The sequence below is a fragment of the Rhinocladiella mackenziei genome, assembly GCF_000835555.1.
Source record: "Rhinocladiella mackenziei CBS 650.93 unplaced genomic scaffold supercont1.3, whole genome shotgun sequence".
Classification (NCBI taxonomy): Eukaryota; Fungi; Ascomycota; class Eurotiomycetes; order Chaetothyriales; family Herpotrichiellaceae; genus Rhinocladiella; species Rhinocladiella mackenziei.
Window position 1 is genome coordinate 2,542,231 of NW_013550602.1, and position 12,186 is coordinate 2,554,416.

Genomic DNA, 12,186 nt, shown 5'->3' on the forward strand with positions numbered 1-12,186 from the left:
CGGATCTATAGTAATTGAGTGCTCTGGTTAATCCCTTCCCCCACCCCGGAGGTTGTCCGTGGACTGGATCCGATGGGGGGTTGTTGTTTAGCGGATCTAGTTAAATACTCTGGTTAATCGCACTCCCTGAGGGTGTCCATGGACTGGATCTGATGGGGATTGTTGTTGAACGGATCTAGTTAAATGCTCTGGTTAATCGCACTCCCTGAAGGTGTCCATAGACTGGATCCGATGGGGGGTTGTTGTTGAACGGGGCTAGTAAAATGCTCTAGTTAATCACCCCCCTTCAAGGTGGTCCATGGATTGGATCCGATGTGGGAGTTTGTTGTTTAGCGGATCTAGTTAAGTGCTCTAGTTAATCGCACCCCCCGAGGTGGTCCGTAGACTGGATCCGATGGGGGTTGTTGTGCGAATCTAGTTAAATGCTCTAGTTAATCGCACCCCCCTGAGGTGGTCCATGGATTGGATCCGATGGAGGGGGGTTGGCACGTGACTTATTCTGTGCCAAGCTTTATCATTTGGATAATCGATCAGTTGTCATCGGCTTACCGAAAACCACGGTGAATCTGTTGATTGACAATGCTTTGTAGTGCCAATCGGCGACTTGTGGGTTGTCGACCATCGTGGCTTCTTGTTTTTTGCGAGGTTGTCTCAATGAATCCAATGCTCATTGTCTTGGAATCCTGTCTTTGAACTGTAATGTTCGGCATGGCCTATGCAAAGCCAAAAGCGGGAGCAAGCGCAAGACCGATTTCGACTCTCCACAATATGTACTAGAGGCACCACTCTCGGAGGTGGTACGGTCGAAATGCATCGTTCTTTCAAGAGCCAAGGATTCCGTTGGTATGTCTGAAAGGGGATAATTTCTGGCACGTGGGTACATGTGAAAGGGAGGCCTTGATATTGAGGGGAAGAATGCTGGCAAAAGCGGCGGCAGATTTCCCTGCAACCTGCTTCTTTGTTGTTGTATTTGTCGAATCAGGTGTGACCGGTGAGATAAAAGAAAAACACTTATTGCAAACCCCCCTGGCAGAGCCGGTTACCCTGGGATTTTGCTCGGCCGGGGCATCCCAGACCCACAGGATTCAGTTCGTTAACCAGCCGAGGTGCTTTGGGGGAAAATGAAATTAGATTAGCAACAGTTTTGAATTCCCAAGCCTTCGAGACGCGTGGGAATTTGTCTTGCGAAACCCCCCCTTCCCGTGGACAGATTAGGTCGTCTATCAAGGCCAAAACCCAAAATCTCGCCCAAATATTCTCCTCTCAAAGATGAATCCACCAAGGAACCATCGTCTTGTGTTAGTGTAAGACTTTGTAGCCTGATCAAGTCTGGTGTGAATGAGTGCTGGTTGATGTCCAATCGCCTAGGAGATATCAAGTCCCATTCGGTTTCTAAGTGCTCTGGACTTGAATTCTCGATCATGGGGGTCCCTTGAAAAATGTCTTTCCCCCGTGGTGGTTACCCATGCCCCTTAGGGCCATATCTGTTGAGCCAAACGACGGGCTTAGCTTTTCAGGCCTTAGCCATGAGAGCTGACTCTGTTTTCGCTTCGCAAGCAAAACAGGAGGATAAGTCGCATCCTCATTCGTGACTCAACTCGACTCGACTTGTCTTGTGTTTCCGTGTCTCTGTTGGCTGACGAATTGCTCATTACTTTTGGTGGACGAATCAACAAAATGAACTTACAGACACCATGATACTGACAGCGGCTCAACGGCCACACGAGCACATGGAGACCAAGGGTCTACTTGATGATGAGACGTCCAGTGTCACTGTCAGCGTGGCCGGGGAGGGGAATCGGCTGCGGTGTTTCCCATACATCACGGGCATACGCAACGGCGGTAGCAAAAGAGACAAATTCCATCACCAGCGCAGCCAAAGCTACAGCAGCCCCCCATACCAGTCGCAGCCTCAAGCTCCTCTTCGGCCAACGACGGCTCTCCCTGCCGACAATGCCGTCCGTCCAACTCGATCGAGAAGTCGTCTGCAGAAGCGGCCGTCAGCGCGCATCCTGAAAACCTCTTCCAGCGCCCCGGCCATGGCCCGGTCGCCTGCCACATTCCAGCGGCGATCATTCGATCAGCAGGACCTCACAGCCTTGCCTCAGTTCCCCGACCAATCCATCCTCGATCGCTCCTCCTCTCTACGCCAAAGGGCGTACCCTCAGACAGCCGACCGAGTCAAAGAGAGGGGGGGCGGCCCCAAGTCCCCGGACAATCTGAAAGTCACATCCACTGTCGACGGCGCATCTTCGACGAGGCCACAAACCTCACCCATTGAAAATACCACCATCAGCACCTTCGGAATAGAATCTTTGTCTTCAACCAATCCGGCCGGTCCTGTACCGGCTCCCGTTGTCGTCAATCAAAGAACACCACGCCATCTACCCCTCGCCCCCAATGACCCTTCCCCTTTGAATCCATTGTACCATATTACATCTCCAACCATGGTCAACGAACGACCAGTCACGTCTAGAGCTTCTGCAAAATCTCCCGTCCGACAAAGTCCTCCTCCTCAACCAATCGAACAGGTCCTTCCTTCGAGCGTCAGACTGGGGACCAGCGCGCTTACCGAAGTTGGAACTCATGTCCAAGATGCCATCACCCAAGACGTCGTGAGGGAACACACGGTAGAAATAATTCAAGAAGAGGTCACGCGGGAGATTCATGTCCATCACTACTACACCCACGTACAACCGATCAAAGCCGTGGAAATTCTACCTGCGCGGCATTTTCTCGTCGATGAGCAAACGGGACAAAAAGTTGAAATTCCAACCCCGGAAGGATGGGTGATGCCGGAATCATTGCAGCCTCCTGGGCCAGACGGGAGTAACCCGTTGCCAGTGACAAAGCAGTATCTTGCCAACGAGCCGTATCCTGAAGGCGTACTAGAGCCCCCCCCTCTGAACATAAAGAAGAAAAGTGCGCAAGAGCTGAGGTCGATTGCGAAAGCGAGGCATGCCGCGAAATGGTCTCCATTTCCAAAAGTCGGGTGATGGAAACCATTTCTCCAAGCTTTCGGTGACTATTGAGCGCTATCGAACAATTTTTGAGGTTGTCAATGTAGTACCGGAGATTGGGAAACCGTCAAGAAAAAAGTTGTTTTCCCATCCAGAAAGGTTTCTTTGATAAGGCTTCAATCCTCGGGGAAAATCCGCCAATGCCGTACCGTCCTGCGGCGCAGCCCAATATAGATGACTTGATCCTACAGATACTCGATGAAGGACTTGGTATCCACTGCGCATGATTGTGACGGGATCAGATCTTGAGGTTCTGTCATGTACATCACATCTATGCACATACTGAGGTCTAAGGGATGGAAGATACAGACGAAATAATGTGAGATGCAGCGACGCGATCTAGACCATGATCAATGCATAGACATAACGTACATTAAATCCACCGGGGAATATTTCGTCTTATATCTATCTCATTTACGTGTTTTGCCTCTTTTTTTGGACTGGGATTCGGATTTTATACCCTACGTACGGAGCACATTTAAGCAATACAGTACAATGTCAAAGCCTGGTCTTTGAAGACATAAAGGACCGAAACCCGGCGCCAAGGATAATACACAGTCATGGTTTGGTTCACTTTATTCCATTGTGAGCCCAACCCAGGCCCCAATTTCCCCGAACTCCATGCAAAGCAACACTTTCTGCCCCAATTAATTCTCGGTCGAGAAACAGGAACGGGGCACTGGAGTAACAATACAGTAGAAATTGGTAGCTTATAGCCACGCTTTAGGTATGGAGGAGGATGGCCCGAATTATTTCCTTTTGCCTCCTGACTGACATGCAGATGGAAAAAATTACCGATTCCGGTCCACAGGTGTTTGCCTCCAAAGCGTATCACCGCTCAAACGATTGACGCTGGCGCTGACGATGTTCCTCCAGATGGATTGCCGCTCTCGCTCCTGTGGTTGACCGGTCATGCTCTGACCTAACAATGGTTCGTCGACATCGGCGTCCTGCCCTCGCTCCACATCCTCATCTACATCCACTCGATTGGCTTCATGATCTCGGGCCGGAGAAGGGATGGGAATAGCAGCACTCGGTTCTTCGTTGACAGTTTGGGCAACCCGGTTTTGGACCTCGTCACCGGTCATCCCCTCTTCCGTGTCATCGTCGAATCGTGCGGAATTGGCCCGGGCGAGGCTTCTGACCACGTCACCTTTGCAGATAGGACAGGTCCGACGGCGGGTCACCAACCACGGAGTAATACACTCGGCGTGAAATTCATGGCCACAAGGCAGGGACATGACTTGACTTTCGCCGTCAATGTATTCTTCAAGACAGACGACACACTCGACCTGTCGGCTCGCATAACGTTTCCGCCTGGTAAACTTGGCGCTTGGCTTTTCTGTCGTAGGACTCCTGGAGTGGGATAATTGGCTATCCAAGCTTGCTCCGGGGAAGATTCCTGTCGTCGTTTGAGAGCGAGGTCGGGGCCTCTGTGAGACGTTTTGTGTGGTGGAAATTAGTAGTGGTGAGGTCGGGGAGGAGGTATCCGGTGAGGCGACTTGTGACGAAGTTGTCGATGAGGTCGTGGACATTGTGTGATATGTTCGAACAGGGAGTCGCTCTACAACGGATTTGGGTGCCCGCCATCTTCTTCGTCGAATTCGTGAGCGAAGGAGTAATAAGGCGTACACGACCGTCAGGGTGACCAGAGGGCTCACAACCAGAACAAGCAATGTGTCGAAGAACGGGCTGGTAGAAACACTGGTGGGGGTGAGAGTGACCCAGAGGCCCGAGTGCTCGTCGCCCTCGCCATCCCCCGGAGCGTTGGGTTTCTTTTCTTTGTGCTCTTTGTTGTCCTGACCGTCTCCGGCTCCGGGAGAAGAGTCTTTGGATGAGTGGCCCGATCTGAAAATATGGAGCCACGAGTCTTTGGATGAACCTGGCTCGTTGTGATTATCAACATGCCAGTGGCCAGACTGTTGCTTGGAAGGTCCATTTCCTCGATGGAAGCGACTTGGCTGATCATGGTCGTATTCACCACTGCCAGGAGTGATGCTGCCGCCCTTGAGCGTCGCCTCCAGACCAGTCGAAGTTTTGACCGAGGCAGCCGGATCGGGGGGGGAGTCTTTTCCATGTTTCGCCTTTGCGGGAGCATTTTCCGCCGCCGTGGTCGGCTTGGGCGCAATGAGATCAGTGTCTCGCCAATCCTGGACCCCGATGACGAAGTCATCTCCTCCGGGGCGTTTCGAACTTGTGGACTGGGCCTTCAACGCCGATGTCGACGCCGTCACCAGAGCAGAGGCCGTGTTGGCCTTGTTCGATGATTTGGGGGGTTTCTCGTCATCCCAGTCTTCCAGCAACACCCAATCGATATTTCCGCTGCTCGGTGGCCGACGACTATCCTCAGAGTGCGAAAATGGAGAGTTCTCGCTCAATCCTATGGCGGAAAGAACATTCTTCATCCAGTTCTTGTCCTGGTCTGAATCGGATCTTCCAGAACCTGTGGCAGGGACAATGGTGGGTTGTTGAACGCCCGTCTTGGTGGAGGTGAAAACGGGCTTGTTGTTTTGTTTCTGATTGGAACTCTTCTCGGTGTTCGAGGGCCCTCGAGAGGCTTTATCCACCCCTTTGGCTGTACCATCTTCGTCCTCACCCTTTTCTGGTGGAACAAGGGAAGAGAGGAGGTGTGCCGAAGTATACGAAGTGAACAACGCCGGGATTGTCACATTGGATGTATCACCTTTGGCGTACATGATTGTCAGCTGGGCCCCCTTTTCATTGTCTCCCACTATCAGGGCGATACCGCCTCGACGTTGAGCCCATTTGACCTTCTCCAAAAATCCACATCCGCCACGGCTGAGCATGACAATCTTGCCGGCGATGTCTGCACTCTCCTGTAAGGACTCGATATCGGCATGAGTCGTCTTTTTGTTTTTATCGGACGGATCAATATTGGCCGGTTCACCTGGCGGAGCAGGCGTTGCCGGATTAGAATCTGGAAGAGGGTGGTGCAGGTAATCGTCGGTGCCGTCATCCGGGGGGATGACCCCTTCCGAGGGAGTCTCGGAGCCATCACGGCTGGGTTCATTTGAGTGGCCATCACCATCCGAATCTCGGACCTCCTGCGGCTTTCTTGGATTCTGATCAACAGATGGGAGGTGGCTGATCCGTTTTGATTCAGCTTCACCCCATCCCGGTACGTCGGAACATCCCAGTTCCCATCCGGCTATGTGGATGTTCTCCTCTTTCAATAGGGCGTCATCTCCAAATCCCCTTCCTACCCACAACTGGCCGCTGAGACCTCGGGATGGAAGACTGGGACCAAAAGCAGCCGGTCGGGCCAGAAAAAATGTCGAGTTGTCATTGGTCAGGCTGATGACGGCCGAAGGCGGAAAAAGGGAGGAGGGCGTCGAGAAGGAGAAGAGGGCTCGCAAGCGACTTGATCTGGTGTTGTAACCGGCATGGAAGGAATCAGCGGCACTGTCAGATGAGGAGAATAGTGACCAGCATGTCAAGACTATCGGTAGAGCGATAAAGAATACGAGTAAGAGTAAAAAGCGTAGAGGACGCATGTTGACGGGGTGTGGGACTGAGTTGGCAAAAGGCCAGTCGTCAAGGAGAATCAAACTGAAACGCCATGCGCCTGAATAGCGAGCAAGGCCAAAAGCAGAAAGTGGATTGAACACGACCGATGGATGTGGCACAAACAAAAGGCGCACAAGGCCAAAATTCGAATGTTGGAAACGAGGGATTATGTCTTCGAGGTGGGCAGGCGATGAAGAAGAGGTGGTGTTCAAGTTTTGTCGTGCCTGACCAGGCTCCAGGGTTCGTTCGCCTGCAGTGCTGACCCCCTGCAGAAGAAAGAGCGCAGTCACATGACCTTCGCCTGACATCACATGAGTGGGGCGTCATGGACCGGGCTTTTCTATCCGAATGAACTTCTCATGGCAGAATTTTATTCAGCTATGACATCTTTTCGCACCTAGTGCCGGTTCCCAACCTCTCAACGACCAAGAAATCTAGAATATAAAAGACATTCTGATTGGCTCCTTGTGTCCTGCGGGGGAGGAAGGACGATTGCGTGTTGCACGGTAATCAGTATTAGTTTTTGGACATCGACCCGCTCCCGTGACACCTTGACAAAGGGGAGAGTTGTGTCCATACGAGCTGTTGGGATCAGCAATCAATATGAGTATCTCAAATGCAACCTGTCCAATTTGGATTTCGCGGCGAGACGATTGACTTGGACGGTCTTTCTGATCGCTACAGTACAGCAGCAAAGTACGGGGGGGTACAACCAATTAGGTGCCCTAAATGCACTTAAACGCGCTTGTGCTGTTGTCTTCGACTTTCCTTAAGCTGCGCTAAGATAGTGCATGACGCACAGCCATCCCCTTTATTGAATCTCCGTCTGTCTGTCTCTTTCGTCATACCAGCTCCCTTCCAGTCAATGCGAATCTTCTATCGGTATCGTTCATGTTGTCGATCCCCATGGTCCATTGACGAAATACCTCTCTTGTCGCTTCTTTAAACTTTCCCCAAAGGCTGACCGCCATCATGATGCCCACCGAACATATCACAAATCGTCGATCAAGACACCTCTTATCTACTGCGTCTCGAGAATTCCCTGCTGCAGCATGTCTCCCGCTCGTCTATCTGCAGATTATACTTTCTTCTCCAGAATTTTCGGCTTCCAGACTGACTTCATCCTCTGTTGTAGCATTGGGCATCGCCTCGTTTGCCTGTTGACCATTTTGGACATACACTGCTCTACATCAGCCTGTGCTTCGGCTTTTCTCTCGCCGTCGGTGCCTGGATCTTCTTCGGAATCTCCGGAGGACTTTTCAACCCGGCAGGACGTGAACAAGACTGAGTATGGAGGGAGCAGGAGACTGATAGCATTGCAGATGACATTCGGACTTTGTTTGATCGGTGCTGTTCGTTTCCTCGCAGTGGTCTAGTTTTTGACATCCGCCAGTGTTCTCTGGCAGTCTCGATTTCTCTTGGCCGAGAACAAACAAGACGTAAGGACTATTTATTAGGATGGTCGGTCTTTCACAAAAACATTGCCGAAAGGGGAAGCCAACTTTTTCATTGCGTTTGACAGTGCAGCTAGTGCTCATCATTTTCATGCTTGCTGTAAATGGTCTTCTCAGGACGCTGTGATGACCTTGCCGGCCGTTTTTCCCCAGATCGAGAAGCATAAAGGAACATTCTTCGCCCCGGTTGGGATCGGCTTCTCCTTTCCGTTACTGAGCTGGTCGGGGTGCTGTTCCCAGATCCGAGGCGCCGTTCCTGCTAACAACATCCAGGCGTGTACCATACTGGAGGTTCCTTGATTCCAGCTTGAAGTTTCTGGACTGTGTGTTGCCAACCACAGCTTCCCGAGCGAACACTGGATTTATTGGCTAGGTCCTTTGTTGGACTCACTATTGCCTCGGGCTTCTTGATAGACTGTGGAGTCTAGAGAAGAGGTATGAAGGAATACGTTGCTGTTCTATCTAAACAAGAGATCAAGACTGAAAGGGTGCAAGTTGCGACAATGCCAAGCCAAATTCCTCACGTGATTGGCCAAACTTTTTTGGTTCATCCCAAAGCCGTGGATACTAACCAAGATTTCGACGACCTTGAGGCTTCTGCATACATTCTCGATCCACGACATCACTCGACTTGTCGTCAGCCTAACTGCTGTGGTTGACCGTGCCGGATCTCGTAACGGCACATCACGAACTTCGGTGGACGATCAATCCACCCCGCTTTGGCCAACTCGAGAGATATTTCTGACAGCGTCAGCCCTGATCACACCAATGGGACGCCGGCGGTACATCACAGAACCACCCTAGATCCGTGAATGCTCCGGTATTCAGCTTCATATCTCCACGCCTTGATTCTCCAGAGTATTTTTCTACCCGTTTCGTCTCGATATGTGGGGCGAATTCATGTCAAACTTGTGGTACAACTTGAGTTGAAGGAGTGCTCTGTTCTCTATCAAATTGAGGTCCTGCCTCGCATGTTTATATAGACAAAGATTGTCGCCATCTTTCGGTGTCTCCATGTTCAGCTCGTAGACGAAACCCTTGTCCAGCTGAACATCCATTGCCACGCTGAAATCGTTGCCCCATATTGTCTCACAGTTCAACAATTCATCTTTAAAAATACGTCGGTGATTGAGATGTTCAATTTGCCCCTGCCTTCACGTTCAAGCAAGCTTGCGAGATTATGATTCTCACTCTCTTTTTGGCAAAATCAGATCTATATTTCTTAGAGCGATTCATGCCCTGTCGCTCTGAGAAAGGCCGAGTATGAATAAAACGGTCACAGGACACACCATGCGTACGTGTTTGAGTATAGGAGTAATCTTAACATCCAGAGAATACATGGAGCAAGAAGAGTTTAATATGACAATACATTTATCGATTTGATAGTCGTCATCTCCTCTAACGTATTGATTTTGGTCCATTCAAGACCCCGTGAGGACAGAATTTGGTAACTAGTCTCAAGGCCTGTAATCAACAGAAAGGACGCTCTTCTCAGCTAATATTTCCTTTTTTTTTTGGCTGCTATCAAAGCAATTGAACCATACAGTCGAAGTTCCAAAATTGGTGACGAGGGTGTGAATGCATATTTGAGCGGTGCAAACACTATCTAGACGTTTCTCGACGCGAATACCCATAGAAGATGACGTTGATTGTATTCGGGTTCCAATGATGTTCGAGAGGCTTCGCGCGGCTCTTTTGTTACGTTTTGGTGGCCTAAGTCGGACGTGATCGGGACCCTAGAGGTTGAATGTGAAATCGATGAGATGAATCCAGCCGTTTTGTCGGTGAGCTGTATCTAGGTCGGCTTGATGTTGCGGCCAGACCAGTGGGGAATGCGCGGGTAACCGAAGACGTTGGTGAGTAGACTGACTTTTACATGTAGGCCTATATCGCGTTTGAGGCGTGTGGCATTTTGTTGGCTGCAAGTATTCGAACATTGGCAAATGTTCAAGTCATTATTGATGCAACCACACTCCCGACTGACGGAGAACGCTGCTGAAGTTGTCACACCGTACCCAGAGAGACACGTGGGAAATTGCGTGGTTCGGGGTTTGACCAATATCTAGCTGCAATTAAGCAGAGGATGCATTTTTCCGTGGTTATTGCAAGTCTTACATTTCATGACTTATATTTGTTGTGAATCTGCCGAATCTGCTCCTGTACGTTCATCGGTTGCTGTTGTGCACCGACGCCAGGGTACACTCCAGGATCAGTGGTGCCATCAAGGCGCATTCTCTTACGTCTCTCCTCCTCCTCCTCTTCTTCTTCCTGCTCGCCAAGCACCCTCGCCGCGGCCTCGGCCACAGGATCGGCACTCGCACCAGTGCCATCGGTTCTGGCCCGTAAACGCTTGAGATTTGCGGCAACATCTGTGCCACCAAGATTCGTGGTTGAGAACCGTGCCGCAGACTTGGACTGTTGTTCCTTCCAACGGGGGTCGAGGAGCTCGATTCGCAAATGAGCGTCGAGTTCTGCCACAGGAATTTGCTGCCCACAGTTCGGACATAGAGCAGTGGCGGCGCGGGTCGCTCGTTGTTGTGCCCGCGGAATGTAGTCTGATTTAATGCGCATGGGAGGTTGGCCTGGAGCTGGTGCCGGCGAGGCGGTCGATGGAGGAGGAAGTGGAGATGGCACCGCTGCTGGCGGTGGTACGGTTGGAGCTGGTGCGTAGGATGGTATTGGTGCTGGAGAAGATGAAGCCTGAGGGGGGACTGAGGATGGTGTGTAGGCTGGCCTTGCTGCTTCTGGTGGTGGCGGTGCTGCTGCTGCTGCTGCTTCCGGGGCCCAACCGTTGTTCTGGGGTTGGGTATAGGGATCGTTGTAGCCGGGATAAGAGTACCCATCCATGTCATCCGTGGGCATTGCTTCTTCAATTCGCATGTCGGGTCGAGCCAGACTCATCATTGCCTTTTGTTCGAGACTCGCGCTCTGTAGGTCGTTCAATGTTGTCGGGGGTGGGAGTTCAGCCTGATCGTCAGCTTCTGTGAACAAGACTGTTTCGACAACCACGAAGTCGTGCCAATCAATCTGCGCATAGGCAAGTCTTTCTGCCTCTTCTGCCTCCTCTTTTTTCTGCTTCTGCGTTTCTTGCCATTTGGTAAATTCCGAACGTTTCTTGGCCAGGTTGAGAACACGAAACCGGTCCTGTACGTTGGCTTGGAGCGCTTGTATCCGTGCTTGTTCAGCTTTCTGGCCTTCGGGGCCGGTCTGGAGGAGGATCGTGTATTGGTCTACCAGTCTTTGGAAGAAATTGTACAAAGAGTGCTGTGGACGGAGAAAGTCGAATTGGAAATTTCGCGCCTCTCGTTGTGACAATGCGGTCATCCAACTCTTTCCTTTGCGTGCAACGTGTAGAGCCGTCAACTTGACAACCTCCAAATCCAATGCACTAATATTTGGCATCCGAGCACTGAACTGAAACTCTGGAGGAGGCTCCGGCCCTTTGGGCTTCTCTGGCACAGGTGTAGCATCTCCTGCTCTTCCCGCCGAAACCACGGTTCCCCGTCCTGACCGCACCTCTGATAGTCGCCACTGGTAAAATGGTGCATACGCATCGTATGGTGAAAGGAAAGAAAATTTAGGATTCGCCTGTTCCTTGTCGCGAATTCGATCTTCAAATACAGGACCGTTTCGAGCCACGTAACCCGCAGTTTTCTCAATGATTGCTCTTATGTCCTTAGGGGGAAGGACGACACCTTCAGGAGGTTTTGAAACAGCCTCTGGCAGCTCCGGAACTGCTCCATTCTGTGCCATTATCCCTTGCTCTTCTGGGCTGCCGGCCAGAAAGCAGAAAATCGTGCAGCGCAGAGGTTTTCTATTGATGAATACCTAATGTGGCCGATGTCGATTATTCGGAAGTTTGGAAGGACATCGGGGACGCCTAGAGCTCGTGCAAACCAAGAACGGAGAGCGCAATAATGGTTCTGTCGAACGTTGGAGAGGTGAAAATGGATGCGAACTTTTGACTCTGCCAAATATGCTGTGGCTGGTAACGTTTGTGGCGAGTAACCCAAAGGACTAACTTTGCCTTTGCGCGGGCTTTTTAGGTGCATGTGCGAGTGCAGCTGCGGAGGAAGCAAAGAACGGGAAACAAGTTGTCTTATTCAATTGTCACTCCTGAGCGTTTGCCCTCAGTTCAGCCTTCATCACTTTTGCTCTTTTCTTCCTTTTGTATTTTTCTTCAA

The 12,186-nt window shown here is 51.0% G+C and overlaps 3 protein-coding genes across 3 annotated transcripts; 1 reads left to right on the forward strand and 2 right to left on the reverse strand.

Annotated features, from left to right (window-relative positions):
• Window positions 1–1,694: 1,694 nt before the first annotated feature.
• Z518_04440 (uncharacterized protein) lies at window positions 1,695–2,996 on the forward strand (the record flags this gene model as incomplete). Its single annotated transcript, XM_013418146.1, has 1 exon — window positions 1,695–2,996. The coding sequence occupies one exon, from the start codon at window positions 1,695–1,697 to the stop codon at window positions 2,994–2,996; it is 1,302 nt and encodes a 433-aa protein (XP_013273600.1).
• An 815-nt stretch (window positions 2,997–3,811) lies between these two features.
• Z518_04441 (uncharacterized protein) lies at window positions 3,812–6,535 on the reverse strand (the record flags this gene model as incomplete). The annotated part of the gene is made up of 1 exon (XM_013418147.1): window positions 3,812–6,535. One exon carries the CDS (start codon window positions 6,533–6,535, stop codon window positions 3,812–3,814), a length of 2,724 nt encoding a protein of 907 aa, XP_013273601.1.
• A 3,585-nt stretch (window positions 6,536–10,120) lies between these two features.
• Window positions 10,121–11,755, reverse strand: Z518_04442 (uncharacterized protein; the record flags this gene model as incomplete). Its single annotated transcript, XM_013418148.1, has 1 exon — window positions 10,121–11,755. The coding sequence occupies one exon, from the start codon at window positions 11,753–11,755 to the stop codon at window positions 10,121–10,123; it is 1,635 nt and encodes a 544-aa protein (XP_013273602.1).
• Between the last annotated feature and the right edge of the window lie 431 nt (window positions 11,756–12,186).